The following is a 21322-nucleotide window of genomic DNA, read 5'->3' as shown; positions in this document are numbered from 1 at the left end:
AGAAGGCAGTTTTCCAACTTTTCTCTCTGCCCTGTGATGTCACAGACAAACACACAGGCCCATTTTAGAGGTATCCCTTGGGGAACACATTTGGGCTTCGTAAAGACCAGTAGTGTGTTGGCTTCAACATACCTGTAGAAGCTGCTTAGGGATGGTACCTTCCTTAGAGGAAGAAACAGGGTATCTTGAAGATGTGGTTGCATGTCGAAGCATACTGTTGTTACTTACATTTATCTCTGGTAGTTTTGAGGGCTGTCTTAAGCACCCCCATCCCCCGCCCATTTAGTGCTACCACTGAAAACAACAATGGGGAAGATTTTGACTGGCAATAGTAATACGTATTCCTGAGTTCTGGTTGAAATGTGAACAGAGCTATACCTACGTCTTGTTTATTCTTTCACCTTGGTCTGGCCTGGGAAAGGTGAGGACCTGGCGCCTCCTTTTCTTATGGCTGTGATTCAGTTTCCCTCTCTTCCACTGGGGACTCACATTTAGTAATGGCCACCGTAAAGGTCCAAAGAAACATCAAATCCTAAATAGCAGGAAACCTGAGTCCCTGTAGACTCTAGTATGATTTTTTCATAACTTCAGAGAAGCTCCAGGATGCCACCAATCTCACTATCTTCTCTCTCAAGTGGGAATTCCATATGGGGTTATTCATATGTCCAATGCTATAAGCAGTGTGCCCAGAAGTAGCAGCATCTGGTACATGCAACATAGTTTCAGCTGCCACTTTTATTGCATTCATTTTGTCTCTCAGTATCTAGCTCTTTTTATTTCTTCTGGAATTTTCATTCCTATAAACAGCATAATGCATTAATCCCTGATAATAAGTACAATTTATAAAGACTTAACAGGGTTATGTTCTGGGGCTCTGCAAATATGGCCATCCTCATGTTCTCATACCCTTTGCAATTATGTATTTATGTACCCTGAGTTCTAAGAAAATGTAAGATCATTTACAAAAACCACATAAAGTAACATAATCCTTTAACTGGAAATAGATTAGATGAGAAGGCCAAGGAGATACAAGAACAGGTAATATAACGAGGTTGGCCCACAAAATGGAAACACGTGCTCACAGTGGACCACTGACTCAAGTTTAAATTTTCTAGCAGCCAACCCAACGAGAAAATTATGACTAGTTTTGTCATTCACAATGTCCAAATGACTAAACCCAACCAGTTCTTTAGGAAACGTCCAGTTCTTTTTAATGTATCTATAAGGCCAGAGAGAAAAATTTCCAGGATATATTCATAAAAAGTACCATGAACGATGTCTTCAACAAAATCATTATAGTAAACACAGAAGCTGTACCTCAGAAAATACTTTTTAAAAGGTTACCATGCCTCCAAAGAACAATTCAATCAAAGCCATTTGAACAGCGAGCAGCAGAGGGCAGTGTGGCAGGACTCAATAATGCTACTTCGGGTGGTGGACGTTAACCCCAAAATAGATTTTAAAGTATCCTGACAATTGGATGGAGAGACAGTGCTCCATGATCTTGATTTCCTTTGACCAAGTCTTTCGCAGACATTGGCCAGCAGAGAGATTGAGGATGTGCTTCTTGCCTAGTACTTCTTCTACCGTTATCCTGTGTTACTAAAGACAAACCATTTGTTTTCACATTTCTGCAAGTTAAAGGTAAGATTGACTTCCTCTCTTGAACACTAGGGAATCTAACATGAAGAAGACCAGAAATGGTACTCTGTTCACTCTCCATCCGTAGTGATTTGAGAGAGCATCTTCAGTTTCCTTTCTCAAAAGGGTGGAGCCAGGGTTTTCCTCTCTTTTTGTTTGGGCTTTTTCTATGCTCCCATTGCCATTTCTAGGCTGTGGACTTTCTCAGCTCCAAGCCTAGCATCTATAAAGCAGAAAGAAAACCCAGGGAAGTCACCATTGTGTTGTTCCCTGGATCCCAAGGTCCCGAGCTAGTGTTCCTTCTTCTTTCCACCTCTCAGAGTCTTCTTGTGTTTGTTGATGTATAATGTTCAGGTTTTGGGTTGACTTAACAGGAAGAATAGGGGAAAACACATCTTCTACGTCTTTCTGGAAGCAGCAGTTTTCAATTCTATTTTAATTTCAACATTGACTTTGTATTTATATTGAGGCATTGGGAAGCAGAGCATAAATCCTAGATACAGACGTTTGGCCTCCTTTCCTAGGCCTGGCCTTCATTATGTTTCTTCTTACTGTTTTGCTTTAGTACATTAAGACTGAGTGCTTCAACTGAAAGATAAATAACAGAGATTAAAGGGAGCTCAAATGCAGCTTATGTAGCTATATTCTCACATTCAAAGACCTTAAATGGATGACTAGGTTTTCTGTTTATTGAACAAACCTAAGAGATTTTTTTTTTTGCAACTTCCTTAAATCACTGTTCCAGTGTATAATGCACATAAGTCTGAAACCCCTACGCTTTCCAGAGTGCTTCCAGAAATACTTTTCTTCCATCTTAAGACCTGTTTCAGATTTTTATTTATTTACGGTGAGCTTGATGGTAATATTCTTATGAAATACATGGGGAAATTTCCTGAGTTTTCTATTTTGGAGAACGTATCTACCCACTCCCATCCTTCTAAAGACTTTTTTTTCCTTTCAGTCCCCGAATTCTGGGTCATCATAAGACACGATGAGACCATTTTGAATACTCACCTTTAATAATATACAGTATTTTCATATTTTATGAATTTTCAAAGCCGACCTGGCTCCGCAAAGCATCCCGAGTTCTTTCTCATTACTCCCCAGGAAAGTCCTGAGTCTGGCTCCTCTTTCCTCCTTTTCTTTTCTCTTTTGTTCCCTTCTCTCTGGAGCAATTTTGAATCTTAGCACCAGCTGTGGGCCAGATTTCCGTTTGCCTCCGTGCCACTTTGATCCTTATGTCCACGACTCATCTGTTTTTGTGAAGTGCCTTTTTGAGTCACTTTCTAATTTTTATGCTGAGTTCCTGTTCCATTGATTTGTAGATGTTCCTTATATATTCTGGATACTATGCCTTTATTAGTCATTTATGTTACCGAGATTTTGAGGCTATCCTACTCACTCTGATTTGATGACTAGAAGTTTAAAATTTTTGTCTAGTCAAACTTATCTTTTACTTTGCAGGTAATACTGTTCTAAGTTCTATTTGAACAATCTTTCTCTATTCCAAATTCATGAAGATGCTCTTCTGTATTATCTTTTGCAAGTTTTTTGGGTCTCCAGTTTTATCTACATGGAATTTATTTTTTTGATGAAGTGAGGTTAGGATTAATTTTCTTTTTCATTTTTTCCTATGAGTATCCAGTTGTCACAATATCATTTGTTGAAAAGACCATCCTTTTATAATATTCTGTAACATCATCTTTGATATAAATTGTCTATTGGTCTATCTCTGTTATATATATGTATATGTAAAATGAAAGTAGCATGGATATAGCATAATTTGTTTTATCAGTCTCCTATTGATGAGCATTTACATTGTTTCCATTTTTTAATGCTATGAACGATAATGAACTACATTTCACGTATATTTTGTGACATACGTTGTGTAATTGTACAGTATTTTATAATATAAATTATTTCATTCCATAGGATAAATAAATAGTAATGGCTATCATTATACATCATTTGTACTTGTGCAAACATTTCTATAGTTTTATAGAGATTAATCTTTTCTACAGTAAAACAAACTCTTTTTAAAGCTCTCTCATACAAAACTGAACAAGGGAAAAAATCAAGACTGTCTTAAATATTGCAAATTGCCTGAAAGTTACTCGGCTTTGAGTGACTTTACTGTATATTAAACATTATTGAGACAACTGTAGTGGATTAGTGCTGTGCTACTCAAAGCACTCAAAGCCTGGCTCATGGACCAGCAAAATCACTGGAACACCTGGGAGCATGTTGGAAATGCAGACTCTCAAGCCCTTCCCCAGCCTATTGGATTAGAATGTGCATCTTAACAAGATCCCTGACAATTTAACAAGATACTCCAATGCATATTAAGTTTGAGAAGCAATGTTTCAGTACATGATGTAAAACAAAATGGAGAACAAGTTCCGCCGTAGTGTCCCATGAATTTCTATGACCTTTGTAATATTTGCAGAGACGTGAAAATCAGAATTGAGATTGAATTGGATGTTGGCTACTAATTGTGAAACCTTAATAAGCTAAAATAATATATTACTTTATAAAAGTCTCATTTTCAGAAAGCACATTCACTTTATCTCTTTAAGTGTACAGTATAGTCTTTTAATGCTGTAAAGGTAAGGATTGTTATACCTGTTATACTGAGGCTTAGAAAGGTTATGTGACTCCAAAATTACAATGCTCCCAAGTTTAGTGGTCTTGTCTCAAGGCATTTTGCCTCAAACTCTAATCATATTGGCAAGAAGAGAAATAGTCAAAAGCCACGTAGTCAATACTTAAATGGAGCTTTGGGAAAGGATGAATAATCTAAATTCAAACTTCACTCATCTTTCTTCACCATGGTTAATGTGGAATCAAAATATTAGCTGGAACTTAATTTTTCTTTCCTTGCCTTATTTACATGTAGTAGAATTAACAAAAATAGGAAGCCAAAAAAAAAAAAAAAAGACAAAACAGGCAATTCACAACCTATACTAACCCCTGTATCCTTGGAAGTTGGTTTCTGATATATGTGTTAAGTCTCCATTCCTGGCCCCATGTTCTAACCCTACTATCCCATATGTGTGTGCTCTGATGGATGCTAGGTCTGTGGATGCTCTTAGGTGAGACAGATTAGATATATAAGTGCTTCACCTGGTTCGATGCAACTTGACTCAACTACCTGCTGGAGGGAGGGAGTCACAGGTGGCCAGAGAGGAGCTTTTGACATGAATTGATCCTCTCATTCAAGTTCATGTCTGAGCTAATCAGAGCATGCTTCATGACTGTTTATCTTCAGTGTGTCTTGTTTGGCATAAGGGACCCTGGGCATCTTACCCACATGTTACCCAGTAGTAGAGTCAGTGAGGAGATCCTGGTAGCACAGCTGTAAAAAGAGCTGTATAATGCTTTAGCAAATCTTTCTCTCTTTTTTTCCTTTGCATTTCCAGTTGCCAGGATCTTCAAAAGGAGATTTCCCTCCTCCAGGAGCAGATCTCTCATCTGCAGTTTGTGATTCACTCCCAGCATCAGAGCCTGCGCAATGTCATCCAGGAGGTCAGATTAATCAAGTGTGTTTCTGTGGTAGCTAGTATGTTTACAGTGAGAAGACCAAACACGAGTGGCTTGCCTGGACTCTACGAGCACTGAGATTCTTCTCCCCGTTGACATTTCCTTTTTATCCCCATGTGACAAGGCTCTGTTTTCAGTGTCCTCTTTTGTCTCTATGCCGACACCTGTGATGTTCTCAACGAAGATATGTGGGAAATTGTGTTTGCTCTTTAGATGTTTTGGTGGTTTTTTTTTTTTAAGTGTTCTGAGCCAGATAATGCATGCTGTTCTTTAGCAGATTTTGTAGATTAGGAGATTCAGCCCTTTCTTGGAGAAGAAATGATCTGTTTTCATAACCTCATAAGTGGTTAATTTACGTAGAGGGTGTGTTAGCACAGGGCCGTAACCCGGCCCTTCTTCGCTGGGAACATCTTGGCAGGTGAAAGAGAAGAGGTCATCGTGATGGCAGCCAGATGGATGGTGAATTGTGTAGTCATACGGTTTACATCAAGATTTGTATTGATCTGCTTTGGGAATCTGCTTTAGACTTAAAACCAGAACTTCATCCATTCGTTGTTTTTTTTTTAAACTACCTAATATTTGTTTCTAAAAGGAGTCCTTCTAAATAACTCAAATGCCTTCTTGACATAAATGTAACATTCATGCTTGCTGCGGTAGGACCTCACCAAACAGCCAGAGAATTGAGTCACAGCGCTTGAGAGTCAGGGAGGACAGAGGGGGCATCCCATGTCCTCATTTTACAGATGAGAAAACTGAGGCCCACAGTAGTTAAATGATAGAGCTAGCCTTGGAATCCACGTGTTTCTTCTCTTCTGGCACCGTCCTGGATATCACCCCACATCCCCCAGTTCCACGTTGCCTCTTAACAGATGCTTTTCTTCCGAAGCAAAGTGGGCTCACCTTAATGTGCTGCTGGTTGACCAGATCTCTGCCGCAGGGAGCTTCCCCGTGCCAGACCACAGCTTTGCATCATGTCCCCTGGCCTCCGCCTGTGCAGGATGAAAATGTTAGGTGGCTGAGACACAGAACAAGGACCGGTGTTGCTTCCACAGGATGCACTCCTGCTGAGTTTGGTTTAAACAGGTTTTCTAAAGTTCAAAGTGTTTAATTGCACTGTCTGTGTGTTCTCGTCCCCAGGTGCCAATTTGTCCTGTTATTTTCTGTAGCCTGCTGCGTCCGCTAATGCTTGGGATTTAATCTTGTTGATTTGATAAACATTGCTTGACCGCAGAAACCTGTACAATTTCTGACTTAAGGAACTATTCTCCGTTGCCTGACAAGAGTTTTGCATTTGTGTTTCTTAAATCTTAGATGGAAGGCTTAAAAAATAATTTAAAAGGACAAGATAAAAGAATTGAAGATCTGAAAGAAAAAGTTAACATACTTGAAGCCCAGGTAAGGAGGGAACCTGTTCTATATTTCAGTATGAGGTGAGTATGTGTGTGTTCAGTATATCTGTGAGCCTGCGTACGAATGTGTCCTGTGTGTTTGTGAGTGCTTGTGTGCGATGGTGTGCCAGTGTGACACTGTGTCCAAGTATGTCTGTATGTGAAGGTGTGTGTCTGTGTGATTGTGTGTGACTGTGTCTGTGTGAGGACATGCATGTGTCTCTATGTGGGTGTGAATGCCTTTTTGTGAGTGTGTGTGCATCTTCTATGTATAAGAATTATAGCTTCGTGGGGGAGGTACTCTTAATCATTATTAAAATATTAAGTATTAAACATAATTTTATATTATTAAATTATTAATATTAAATATTACTAAAGAATTGTTGAAAGTTTATTCAAATGTTCCAGAATACTTTCTCTACTGGGGAGACCAGTGATACTATCTCTCGATGTGGACTTGAGTTAGAAGCTTGGTCAAGGCCTCTCTTGCATGAACTCAGCTCTAGCCAGATAGCCGGGTCTGCTGTCTCCTGTCTTTGTTTCTTTCCCCTGTCCTGAGACGTACTATTCCTCCTCTTTCTCCATCCGTATCCATCAGGGCATCCAAGCTTTGCCTCAGGGCTCACCTACTTCAAGAAGCCAATTGAAATTTTCTTATGTTTCAGTGTTTTAAAACTTATCATAAACCTTTATACTACACTGTGATAAGATGTGCTTTACTTCTGCCCACTCACCCCCACCTTGACTGGGGAAGCCCTTTTCAGGCATTGAGCTGCAGTCCTAGGCTGGTGGTACCCCTACCTCACAGGAAGTACAGAGAAGCCCCGTGGTCATTGGAGCACCTGATGACCCCCAGGTGTCTCCAGCCCAGCTCTGCTTTGTGCTCAGTGTCACCCCTTCTGTCTCTGTTGAATAGCTCATCACGGACCGCCTAGGCCTGGTCACCTTTTCTACTTCATCCCTCAGCATTGGGACTTCTCTGTGTGTCACGTTGTCCTGTCCAGAGATGCTCTGTCTTCCATGGAAACCTGCTTGTCTTTAGGAGCTGTTCTCTTCCCCAGGACAGGCCAGAGAGGAGCTCCATGATTGGACTCCCAGCACACGCCTCACCATTCTTTCCACCACCACATTCTTTCTGCTTTCCTCAAACAGAAGAAAAAAGTCATAGTAATATAAAGAGGTTGTAAATATTTTGCAACTTAAGTTTTGGAACCATCCCCCTGTTTTGCCGTTTCTACCTTCCTGGGACCACTGTTTTCTTTATTTTAGAGGGTAAGCTCATCGCATCTTGGGTTTTCCTTAGATTCTCACCTAAGTAAGATGTAATTTGGTTAGTTTACATCAGGTGATGTGATTTATGTCGCATTAGAGCCCCCTCCTCCTAAGAAATGTCTTTAAAGGCATTTCCTCCCAACTTTTCTTATGTAGTGGCCTTTTGACAAAATATTTTTTCTTATAAATGTTTTTCTTATAATATTTTAATAACTATTTTTTATTTTTTTACGTAACTAACATATGGTCATTCGTCCCATACAAATTAGGAAATATGGATGAGCAAATATAACAAGAAAACCACTCAAACATACCATCCAAGGGCAATTATTCAGCACAGTTGTGTATATCTCTATTTCTGTGGGAATTTTGTGCCTGTTACATACTTGTGTGTATATATTAGAGATACAGACTATATATGGCATCATTTTATTGTGTTTTAAAACTTTTATTTGTTTCAACAATTTTTTCATATCACTAGTTACATAAGTCTATAAATACTTTTTTTTTTTTTTTTTGCGGTACGTGGGCCTCTCACTGTTGTGGCCTCTCCCGTTGCGGAGCACAGGCTCCGGACGCGCAGGCTCAGCAGCCATGGCTCATGGGCCCAGCCGCTCTGCGGCATGTGGGATCTTCCCGGACCGGGGCACGAACCCGTGTCCCCTGCATCAGCAGGCGGATTCTCAACCACTGCGCCACCAGGGAAGCCCCTATAAATACTTATTGAGTGGCTACTATGGTGCAGGCACTACGTTTGGATAAACAATGTTGAACAAAATAGACATGAGCCCTGCTGTCTGGAATTTACTAACTGATGAGGGAGATAGATACAAATAAATTAATATGTAACTAATAATATCTTGGAAAAGTTCTGCAGGAAAAGGACAAAATACTCTGGGCAATAATACCTGGATGGAGGAATGTATATGGACCATTTAGATTGGTGGGTGGGAACAATCTCTCTAAGAAAATGAATTTCAGTATGACCTTTGTGGAAAACTGGGTGGTAGGGCATGTCAGGTAACCAGACAGGAGGCCATTGTGGGTGCTTCTAATCTAAAAGCTGTGAATAGCGTAGGATGACATTGGAAAGGTAGGAAGGTGCTAGATCATAAAAAGCCTTTAGGCCATCCTAAGGGCTCTTTTTCTCTATAGAACAGTATAACAAGAAAGTCTTTGCTTACCAGGCAAATTAAATTTACATTATCTTTTTAAAGAGCCACCAAGGTTTCCACTGTATTGCTATGAAATAACTTAGTTAACTTAATCCCTGCTGTTGGATTGTTTTCCAGTACAGCTTTTGTAAACAGCAATGAATTCAACAGACTTTTACAAACGTTACCGATTATTTGTATAATTACTTCCTCCCTTAAGATACATTTTTAGAAGTTGAATTGGTAACTCGAAGACTATCCATTTTTAAGATTGTTGATCTGTGTTCTCTGAATTTCCATGTCCGCTGGATCAGACATCTCCCTCAGCTGCCACAGCCTCACCTGCAGCTGCCTCTGCTCTTGCAGTTAACTCTTTACTCACTTTCAGTCTTTCAGTTCTGACATTTCTGATCTGCTAATAGCCCTCTTTTTTCCTCTTTTTACTAAGGGATTTCAATATTTAAAAATCCTTTGGTATCGTTCTAATGAAATCTAAGAAAGTAGAGATGAAAAACACATGTGCTTAGGGCTTCCCTGGTGGCACAGTGGTTGAGAGTCGGCCTGCCGATGCAGGGGACACGGGTTCGTGCCCCGGTCCGGGAAGATCCCACATGCCACGGAGCGGCTGGGCCCGTGAGCCATGGCCGCTGAGCCTGTGCTCCGCAACGGGAGAGGCCACAACAGTGAGAGGCCCGCGTACCGCAAAAAAACAAACAAACAAACAAACAAAAAAACACATGTGCTCAGATTCCTATTTTGAGCCGGAATTCTCATTTAGATCCAAGTTTATCTGTAATTCAAGGCAGTCCGGTGTAAGGTAGGAATCTAATTTTTTAGTTGTCTCACTTTATTGAGCAGTCTGGCCTTCCTTCATGATTTTGAAATGCTGATATATCCTAGACTAAATTTTTATGCTGGAAATCTGTTCCAATGGTGTATCTGCCTATTTGGCTCCAATGCCCTACTGCTTTAATTATCATACATCTGTAATACATTTTAATTGGAGAGATTGTTGTCTTTCTCTGATCTTTCATTATGGTCCTAGGCTCTGGTCATGTCTAATTAAGTGTTAGCCCTCATCACAGAGTCAGGGCATCAATGGTGCTACTGCTTCTAATTCAATCTTATATTTTTAGTTGTGTCTCTATTTATATCATCCCCAAAGCTAATTTTATTGTCCTAAGTAAACTGGCAACTTAACCTATACACTACATTATCCAATTGGCCTTTTGGTATAATAGTTAGACCAGAATAATGTATTGCTTCCATTGCACTGCTTCTATATCCCCAAATTTAGCAAATAATTGCAGACTAGCCACTCATTGTGATAGGAGAAAGAGATAGATTGTGTTCCCCTCATGGAAACTTCTTGGTTGGATGCAGTCTGCCCACATTGATGGGACAGCATGTCTCAGTACTGCCTAAGATTCTCTGTATGAAGTTGATTCAAACTACTATTTTCTAACATTCTCTTTTATTTAAAAAAGTCTTCAGATAATAGCAGTATTGATGAATGTCTTTTATGACCTCAAAATTTATTGTCTTCAGTAGATAAATCATCTCCTTCACTGTAGGGAATGTTACAACGCCCTTTTCAGCTTTAAAAAGCCCGGCCAAGCCACATTAGTTTATTTATTCAGAAAATAGTTTTGTGTGTTTATGATGTACCAGGAAATGTTCTAAGTGGTAGGTACATGGTAGGAACAGGACACACTGTCCTGACTTCATCTAGCTTTATTTTAATTGAAGATACATACAGTAAATACATAAACAAGTAAGTACACAACTTAATTAGGGACGGGTAACTGCTCCGAGAAGAGTAAAACAATGTGACAGTTATAAAGTGATGGGAGTAGGAAGAACATCTCTGAGCCTGTGATCTTGGACCAGGTACCTGAATTTAGTAAGTGCTTGAGCTGGAGTGAACCTGTTTCTAGTCTAGCCCTAGTCAATGCTTCGTTATGAAGATCTTAAACTGGGAGGGCATGCACGCAAACTTAGGACTATCCTATTTTGAAATAACAGTGTGAGCCGATTCAGTTTGTGAAAAATTGGTCACCAGAGCTGAACAACCCTTTTAAAGACATCAACTTTCTAAACCATACAGACAACATAGTTTTCTCATCCATGATAAACAACTCATCTCTTTTAAGGCATGCTACATACTTCATTTTGTTTAATCTTCAAAGCTACTCTGGGAGAAAGCTATTATTTATTCCCCCAGGGATTAAATTGAGATTCAGAGAAGTTAAGACACTTGTTCAAAATCACTCGGCTGCATTTGAGTCTAAATGAACAGATATAATGTTAAATTTGCAGAATCATTTGTATGTATTTTAGCCATTGTCACAGTTACTACATTAAATGTTTTTCTGTTTTCCAGTTTTTTGACTCATGGAAACTAATACTTTTTTCTGTGTATTCTTTTCTATCCTACCAAGGACTTCCCACTCTCCCGCCCCCCCCCTACAAGGGGATAAAATTCACTCATCTAACTCTGTCCTTTTTTTTTTCTTTTCAATCTTTCAGGATTTTAAACCTCTTTTAAGTATCACCAGAAAATTTCTGCTTAACTCTGCCAAAATTATTTACTTTTCTTTCTACTTTGGCATATCTTTCATCATCTTAATTTACAGCTCTGAAATTCATCTCACATTTCACACATTTCTAACTTCTTCACTAATGACATGCTCATATGAAAATGCATCTTCAGAAATTACTCCATTTTCTAGACTTTGAAGAGTATCCTACTTTATGTAATCACCATCATCCCTAAAATTTAATTTACTTCCAAGAGCATGTTGCTAGAAGTTTAAGTATGCAAAAATTAGGTTCTTTTGGAAAACTGTGTCCGTGAACTATCCTTGGATAGAGTCATAATAATGGTGGACTTACTCTGGTCATTGATTTGTAATTTTGTAAACTAATGATGAAAACTCATGCATTTGGTTGTTCTAGTTAAAGAAAAGCATATGAAAGCCCATGAATCAAAAATAAAGACCTAGGGCTTCCCTGGTGGCGCAGTGGTTGAGAGTCCGCCTGCCGATGCAGGGGACACGGGTTCGTGCCCCGGTCCGGGAGGATCCCACATGCCGTGGAGTGGCTGGGCCTGTGAGCCATGGCCGCTGAGCCTGCGCGTCTGCAGCCTGTGCTCCGCAACGGGAGAGGCCACAACAGTGAGAAGTCCGCATATTGCAAAAAAAATAAGAAAATAAGAAAAATAAAGACCTAAATCCAGTAGATGAAATAAATCATCACAGAAGTTGAAATATATGAAAATAAAGACAGTCTAAGCTGATAACTCTTATGCTTCTGCAATGTTTGGAAGGCAACAACTTCAGAAAGTAGGAGTTTATTTTGGAAAAACTCCAAATAGCTTCTACATACTTGTCCAGCCACAAAAATATTTTTATTCCAGTGCTTGTTGTCATCATGATATTGTGTTTCAAGTTGTGCTTCATAACTTGTAAAGTACTGTACAGAGAGGAGTTTTTCTTAGCCACGTACTTGGCCCTGATATATGCCTGCACTTGTTTGGAGTGTATATTCGATATATCTCCATTATACAAGGAACATCTATATCATCAATTTGTCAAATCTGAAGTACATTTCCTGAGTGAGATTTAAGTGCTTAACTCTTGAAATATCACAGTGAAATGATTCATGTGTGAAGATTTTTGCTCCATCTTTTAGATATTATTCCGTGTAGATGCCGAGGGGTAAGAAGGTACAAAATTCACATCTTGTCTCTGCTTTCCTTAGTTCAGTAGTTCTTCATCTTAACTGTACATTAGTATCACCTGTGGAGTTTTGAAAACTCCTGAACCTAGATTACAACCAAATTAAATGGAAACTTTGGGGGTAGGACCCAGGCATCACTAGATTGTAAACCTCCCAGGTAATTCCAATATACAACCAACATTTAAAACTACTCTGGTCCAGTGGCTCTCCGATGTGAGCAGACATCAGAATCATCTGATGAACATCTTAAAACACATCACCCAGCCACCCCGGGTTTCTGGTCCAATGGCTTGGTTGGGAATTTGTAGTTCTAATAAGTTCCCAGGGGATGTTCCGAATGTTGATTCCAGGGCTACACTTTAAGAACTGTGTCTTCATCTTTCTTCTCTCCCTTTTTTCCACCTAACCCATTTCACCTTGTCTTCAAGGTCCAGGTTAAACGTCCTTGTGTAGGAAAATTATTCTAGTCACACTGATTTCTGTTTATACCTTTGAATTACTGGCTGCCTTATGGCATCTCTTGAATCACATTTAATTTATTTATTTTTAATTTTTGAATGGTCACATGTTTATCACCTCCACCATACGGTGCATCCTGTGTACTAAAAGGGAAGATACTATCCTTTCTTGTGCTGTGTCACATTCCCTCTGCTCCTGGTATGGTGCTGCAGACATGGCAGGGACCGAGTAACTGGGTGTATTGTGGGGGGCTGGATGTTTGGGGTAGATTCGTTGTTGATTAATTCCCTGACAGTTTGCTGTCTTCTCTTTCCTATATATCATACCTGGAATCCTTTCAGAAATCACTGAGTCTCTTTATCTCCTGGGTTCCACCAATTGCTTATTTGTAATATAAGGAGGCTGGGCGAATTCCTCTGGTCACAGAAAAATAACATCTTGCAGGGAAAAGAGCATGAGCTTTGGAGTCAGACAGGCCTGCATAAAGCCTGCACATTTGCAGAGCCATGCTGCATATACTACCTGTGGGTCATTGGAAGCAAGGTTCCTCGTCAATTTGAGTTTTGCCAGCTTTATTTCTTTCACATACATAACAATGAAAGTTACTCCTCAGAGATGAGTTTGTATCGAAGAAAAGAATGTCTGGAAAACACCAGGCAAAAGTCTTGACATTTGCTAGGTACTCAGAATTATTAACTCTTCTGCTTCCATCAAAATTCTGGTGTCTATTTCCCAAAACCATGCATTCTGGTGCTGGCTTACTCCAAACCAGCAGATGGAGTCTTACAAAATAACTTTTATTCAGTCCTTCATTTCCTACACGGGAAGGGAGCTGGTGTGTTGCTGTTCTTTGAAAGCCATGGCGCCTCTCCTGCCTTCCTCCCACGGTTACCTTTCAGGCCCAGAACTTTCTGTACAGATGTATCCTTGAAGGACTTCTGGCCTGCCCATGCAGCCAACTGGCAAGTCAACCTTGGGCATGAGTCTTCACTGGAAAGTCTCACTTTCCAGATCTGTAAAAAGAAATCGTTTGGCTTGGCTGCATTGTAGAGAAAGTATTGTCTCTGGACCGGGAGGCCCTGACTTTGTGGGGGTTTTTTCTTTTTATTAATTTTTATTGGAGTATAGTTGCTTTACAATGTTGTGTTAGTTTCTACTGTACAGCAAAGTGAATCAGCTATACTTATACATATATCCCCTCTTTTTTGGAGTTCCTTCCCATTTATCGGAGGACCTGACTTTGAATCTTCAGTTCTGCTCTGAACAAGATGTTGGGCACTTAAACTCTTTGGACCTCAGTTTTTATATATAATATATAATAATGGGCCTTGGACTAGAAAGTCATAACCAATGGCCTTTCAGTCTTAAAATCTGTGCCAGACACCGAGCTGAGTAGTTTACGTACTTTTATTTCATTTCAGAACCTGTGAAGAAGGGACTATGATATCTGTTAATACAGATGAGGAAATCAGGCACAGAGAGGATAAGTAAACTAAATGAGGTCACACAGCTAGCAAGTGGTTGTGCTAGGGTTTGTACCTGAAAACTTAAATTACAACCAACATTTAAAACTACTCTGGTCCAGTGGCTCTCCGATGTGAGCAGACATCAGAATCATCTGATGAACATCTTAAAACACATCACCCAGCCACCCCGGGTTTCTGGTCCAATGGCTTGGTTGGGAATTTGTAGTTCTAATAAGTTCCCAGGGGATGTTCCGAATGTTGATTCCAGGGCTACACTTTAAGAACTGTGTCTTCATCTTTCTTCTCTCCCTTTTTTCCACCTAACCCATTTCACCTTGTCTTCAAGGTCCAGGTTAAACGTCCTTGTGTAGGAAAATTATTCTAGTCACACTGATTTCTGTTTATACCTTTGAATTACTGGCTGCCTTATGGCATCTCTTGAATCACATTTAATTTATTTATTTTTAATTTTTGAATGGTCACATGTTTATCACCTCCACCATACGGTGCATCCTGTGTACTAAAAGGGAAGATACTATCCTTTCTTGTGCTGTGTCACATTCCCTCTGCTCCTGGTATGGTGCTGCAGACATGGCAGGGACCGAGTAACTGGGTGTATTGTGGGGGGCTGGATGTTTGGGGTAGATTCGTTGTTGATTAATTCCCTGACAGTTTGCTGTCTTCTCTTTCCTATATATCATACCTGGAATCCTTTCAGAAATCACTGAGTCTCTTTATCTCCTGGGTTCCACCAATTGCTTATTTGTAATATAAGGAGGCTGGGCGAATTCCTCTGGTCACAGAAAAATAACATCTTGCAGGGAAAAGAGCATGAGCTTTGGAGTCAGACAGGCCTGCATAAAGCCTGCACATTTGCAGAGCCATGCTGCATATACTACCTGTGGGTCATTGGAAGCAAGGTTCCTCGTCAATTTGAGTTTTGCCAGCTTTATTTCTTTCACATACATAACAATGAAAGTTACTCCTCAGAGATGAGTTTGTATCGAAGAAAAGAATGTCTGGAAAACACCAGGCAAAAGTCTTGACATTTGCTAGGTACTCAGAATTATTAACTCTTCTGCTTCCATCAAAATTCTGGTGTCTATTTCCCAAAACCATGCATTCTGGTGCTGGCTTACTCCAAACCAGCAGATGGAGTCTTACAAAATAACTTTTATTCAGTCCTTCATTTCCTACACGGGAAGGGAGCTGGTGTGTTGCTGTTCTTTGAAAGCCATGGCGCCTCTCCTGCCTTCCTCCCACGGTTACCTTTCAGGCCCAGAACTTTCTGTACAGATGTATCCTTGAAGGACTTCTGGCCTGCCCATGCAGCCAACTGGCAAGTCAACCTTGGGCATGAGTCTTCACTGGAAAGTCTCACTTTCCAGATCTGTAAAAAGAAATCGTTTGGCTTGGCTGCATTGTAGAGAAAGTATTGTCTCTGGACCGGGAGGCCCTGACTTTGTGGGGGTTTTTTCTTTTTATTAATTTTTATTGGAGTATAGTTGCTTTACAATGTTGTGTTAGTTTCTACTGTACAGCAAAGTGAATCAGCTATACTTATACATATATCCCCTCTTTTTTGGAGTTCCTTCCCATTTATCGGAGGACCTGACTTTGAATCTTCAGTTCTGCTCTGAACAAGATGTTGGGCACTTAAACTCTTTGGACCTCAGTTTTTATATATAATATATAATAATGGGCCTTGGACTAGAAAGTCATAACCAACGGCCTTTCAGTCTTAAAATCTGTGCCAGACACCGAGCTGAGTAGTTTACGTACTTTTATTTCATTTCAGAACCTGTGAAGAAGGGACTATGATATCTGTTAATACAGATGAGGAAATCAGGCACAGAGAGGATAAGTAAACTAAATGAGGTCACACAGCTAGCAAGTGGTTGTGCTAGGGTTTGTACCTGAAAACTTAAACGCTTTCCCTTCCTGTTATTAGCCTTTGCATTATCTCCCAGAATTCCAAGGTGCTTCCAGATTTAAAATATTATGGTCGTATGATATCTGTTTCTTCCACCTTATATGTGGTAGTCAGGACCACTACTACTAGAGATGAAGAAACTGAGGCTTCGATGAGAAAATTGAGGCTAAGGATGCCGTGAACCAAAAGAACAGATGGTGCCTATTTTCACGGAGTTTCTAATCAAGAGATTGCACAAGAAAGACAAATGTGTAATAAATATTGTGCGTGTCTTTCAAAAGGTTCTTTAATAGAGTTCTTTCATGAAGTTCTTCGCATCTGTCCATATAAAAGAAACTGTAAATTCAAACAGAGAGTTCAGCTGTTGAATTTCAGAGGCTAAGTCAGAATACTAAGTTTGAATCCCTTGGTAAATTATGCATTTTTCAAGGAGTGTTTGTATTTTCAGAAGTAATATTTGGGGACTCGCAACTGGCTATGTTCTGTGTTCTAATACAGTGACTGGAACAACAGACTTACTGCTAAAGAGGGATGTAGATGGTGGGTCGTTCAGAAACACTAAGCACATGGCTAGTAAATGTGCTAACACACATGTGATCTCTGCACAATTTTTGTTTTCTATTTCAGAACAAAGAACTAAAAACCAAGGTGGCACTTTGGTCTGAAATTCCTAGGCCGAAGGTATCCAAGGCCGTCTCTACAAGGTAAGGCCTCTCTTCCGCCCCCACCGTCTGCCTTCACGACTCCTGTTGAACACGGTTGACATTTATACCACTTGAGAAATTATCCATTCAGTTAATACTTACATAATCACCTGTTTACGGTCTGTCTCCCAGTTCTTTGAGAGTGGGGACTCTATTAATCTTGTTAACCACTGAATCCTTGAAGCCTGATATACGAATACTTACTTTATGAGTAAATGAATGAACAAATTTAGATATCGTTTTTCCTCTTCTTTGGCATAAAACAAGCCCAGTCTTGGCTTCAACACTTAATCCAAACAGTACAGATCATCTCCTCCACCATCCTTGTTCCTCCATTGCTCATATTTTCTGTGTCACCGATGGGCATTTTAATCATAAATCATGTGTATTTATTTAGGTTTCCATGTCTGTCTCTCAAGTCGATTGTAAGTGTCAAGAGGGCAGGAATAGTTCCTTGTTTTTCCCTTTATTTCCTGCATTGTTAAAGGCAAGTGTCTTCAACAACTACCTAATAACGAATGAATGAAGCAATGATAATGACCCCTAAAGCAATGGAAATAATAGTAGAAACCATCAAATCACTTTCTAATGTTGACAGAATCAGAAGTGACAGGTTTGTTTAAAAAAAAAAAAAAAGACTTCTGGGCTCAAGTCTCATTTTCATAAAATTCCATGAAATTATCACTTAAAAGAAAACATAGTCTGTAATTACATGAATCATTTGGAAAGTGACTAAAAACTTCCTGTTCTAGCAACTTTTGAATTTCCAGCCTAGTCTCTCTAGGGCCGAAACCCATTTTCTGAAACTCTCTTCTGCACAGTGCCTGACGTGGAGAATCAGGTCCCCTATGATTAGCCCCAGTCTAGGGATTCAAGTAGATCTTTCTCCCTCTTCAAGACACCCTGCAACCATGCTTCACTTTGCTAATGATGTATGTAATTAGAGACTAGAGATTAAGCATTGTGCATCAAGTTTTCTAAAATCTTTGGGCCCTCAGAGGCTAAGTCATTAACGTTTTGGCCAATAGCCCTGCAACGTCTAATAAAGAAAAATTAAGCCCGAGAAGTATTGAAAGAGGAAGTGAAATGCCCACATTTCAGAAGCAGTAAGAGAAGCAGACATTTCAGAGCAGGAAGAGATGAAGAGTTTAGAATAGAAAGGGAAGCATGACTTTCCAAGGAAAGGGAGGATGGTCGATTTTAGCTCCTTTACCAGATACATCCTCTTGGGGTAGTGAGGTATCATGGCCAACCGCAGCTGTTTTGACCCTGGAGGGAATGGAGCCAGAGTGGAGCAGAGGAAGGAGCAACACATGGTCTCCATATTGTACTGACTCCAGTATTGCGTGATGAGACTCAGGCTGGTACAGAGGGGATGAGTTTGAGAGAATGACGTCTATGGCCAGTTCTTTAGCTGCAGTTCATTAATAAAGGTAGTTTTAAAGACTTTTTTTCTCCCTATGACTTAGGAAAGGTCAAATGGGAAATTTTCCTAATTGAAATAGGGAAACTGGAATGAATATGCCCTTTGTTTTATAATTTTGGTAGAAATTCCAATAGTAATGATATATCTATAATGGTAGGTCTCATGTTTGCCAAATGAAATCTGACCAATTGGCCGTTTGAGAATGTAAGTGGTAGTATGGTTTGGTAAGTCTCGATTCATCAACGTAGAATGGAATTATAACTCTCGGGAGGAATTAGAATGTAAAAGTAGCCGTTAATGCAAAAAAAACAAGCATCACATATATTTAAAAATTAATCTTGGCAAATCTCTTAAATCACTCATAAAATAGAATTCTCTCAGTCAGTGCAAGAAAAAAAAAAAAGTTTTTTTTCCCCCAAGCATTAGAACGTATAGATGTTTCTTAAGTTGAACACCAAAGAAATGGTTTGCTGGGTATTAAGGATCAGGTTGTTAGAAAACAGCAAAACAGCAACAATAAAACACACATATATACATATATGTGTGCACACACATATTGATGTGTGCGTGTGTATATTTGTGTGTGTGTGTGTGTGTGTGTATACATATTTTTTAAACTAGACTCACACAGTGAGGAGAGAAGTTTAGGCTATGAGAAACCCACAGAACTAAAACGTCCTGACAGAACAGTCGACTTGTGTGTCCCATCTCCAAGTCACTCTGGTGCACGTCTTCACTGAGTAGAAGGGCAGACACACCCTCACTCTTCCTCACTCCTGTCCTCTTACAACCAGATGCATTTACCTAAGGTTAATGCATCCATAACGTGCTTCTACTGTGCCTCATGGGGAATTAGAATCAATTAACCATCATCAATTCGGTTAAAGCAATTCGTTCAGACTTGGTAGTACAGCAGTAGTGGAGATGGTAATGAAGGTGGTACAGCAGTTATGTCAGTAAAGCTTTATGTGCTCGATTTTGATAATTGTGTGGTCTTTTCTACAGTGAATTGAAGACTGAAAGCATGACCCCATATTTGATGTTGGTTAGGCTACGGAAATGAGCCGCCTGGCTGAAGATCTGAATGAGAAAGACCACTACCTGCGTCTTACTTACTCCTTGAAACACAGTCTAAATTTACATATAAAAACTGCTCAATGACAGTATTTAATGGAATGTATTGTATTATATTTAATGTATACATCAATAACTTTGCAGGAAGATGACATTTCAGAAAATCAAACCAATATGTATTCAAAGAAAGGACCTCTTTCTTCAAAACTTACTAATGGATGAAGAAACCAAATGCTTTCCCACGATGGAAGATGAATTTTGCTTTAAAGTTAAAAAAAAAAACCAACTAAATTTTTTTTTTTTGGCAGATTTTTGCTGAAGAGACTGGTTAAGGTTGTCAACTTTGACCTTTCAATAGTGGTTTTTATGTACAGTCATCCCTAGGTATCCACAGGAGACTGGTTCCAAGAGCCCCCTTGGGTACCAAAGCCCATTCGGATGCTCAGTCCCATACATAAAATGGCAGAGTGCAGCTGGCCCTCTGTATCCATGGTTTCCACATCCATGGACAGTCGTCGGTGTGGAACCTGCAGGTACAGAGGGCTGACTGTACATAAATATAAGGAAGAATATACAGGCATGCTTCCTTTTACTGTGCTTCACAGACTCGGTGTTTTTTTTTTTTTTACAAATTGAAGGTTTGTGGCAACCTTGCATCGTCAGATGATGGTTAGCAATTTTTGGCAATAAAGTGTTTTTAAATTAAGGTATGTATATATATATTTTTAGATATAATGCTAGTGCACACTTAACAGGCTACAATATAGTGTAAACATGACTTTTAGATTCACTGGGAAACCAGAAATTTCATGTGACTCGCTTTATTGTGATATTCTCTTTAGATTGGTGCTCTGGTACTGAACCTGCGATATCTGTGTGTGTGTTTGTGTGTGAATAAATGATATATTTTAAAGTTGACTTTTGGATAATAAGAAATATCTTACCATGATATAAATTCATCTCCTAACCCATGGTTTGTGGGAGAGTTATTCTCTACTGAATTAAAGGCAGAAAAAGGAGTAGATTCTTTTTAGCTAATTCCCCAAACCAAACAACCCTCCAAATTCAAGAATTCTGCCGCTTCACAACACCTTAGGAGGCTGCTGTTCTTCAGCTGAGATTGAACTTTGGTTGCTAGAGGCAACCCACACATCAGCACAAAGAAATACACCTTGTGATTCTGCCTTTGTGACTGGTTTTCTTTTCGATCTTTGTTAGTATTATCTAAGTAAAATGTTTAGAGGAAAGAATAGAACACAGTGCTGTTAGCTCATACCTCCATAAATAGGTATTCATTATGGGTTCAAAGGAACAGTGGCTGCTGTCTGCAGCCAGGAGGAATCTGAATTCATGAACTTGGAATTATATGTCTAGTGATTTTATGAAAGTGACTTACATTTTGATACATGCATTCGTTACAGGTGGAATTTGAAATTGCTATAAGTAAAAGAAAACTCTAACTTGTAGAAAGACAAACATACTGACACTCAGGAAAGCAGAACACACTTCAGCTAAAGGCATAAT

At 39.5% G+C, this 21322-nt stretch overlaps 1 protein-coding gene across 3 annotated transcripts in view; it reads left to right on the top strand.

Annotated features, from left to right (window-relative positions):
• CCDC68 (coiled-coil domain containing 68) overlaps positions 1–20457 on the top strand; it is a 51580-nt gene extending 31123 nt beyond the window's left edge. For all 3 annotated transcript variants that reach the window (XM_024756803.1, XM_024756801.1, XM_024756802.1), the window contains 4 exons: positions 5061–5166; positions 6493–6576; positions 17222–17298; positions 19730–20457. In XM_024756803.1, coding sequence (XP_024612571.1) covers positions 5061–5166; positions 6493–6576; positions 17222–17298; positions 19730–19787 — 325 coding nt within the window. In that variant the 3' untranslated portion in view covers positions 19788–20457. The remainder of the gene's footprint in view (positions 1–5060; positions 5167–6492; positions 6577–17221; positions 17299–19729) is intronic.
• Positions 20458–21322: the final 865 nt, after the last annotated feature.

Source organism: Neophocaena asiaeorientalis, unplaced genomic scaffold (genome assembly GCF_003031525.2).
Source record: "Neophocaena asiaeorientalis asiaeorientalis breed wild unplaced genomic scaffold, Neophocaena_asiaeorientalis_V1.1 scaffold133, whole genome shotgun sequence".
In the NCBI taxonomy this organism is placed as follows: Eukaryota; Metazoa; Chordata; class Mammalia; order Artiodactyla; family Phocoenidae; genus Neophocaena; species Neophocaena asiaeorientalis.
The sequence above is the reverse complement of the archived record's forward strand: the minus strand, read 5'-3'. Positions and strand labels throughout refer to the sequence as shown.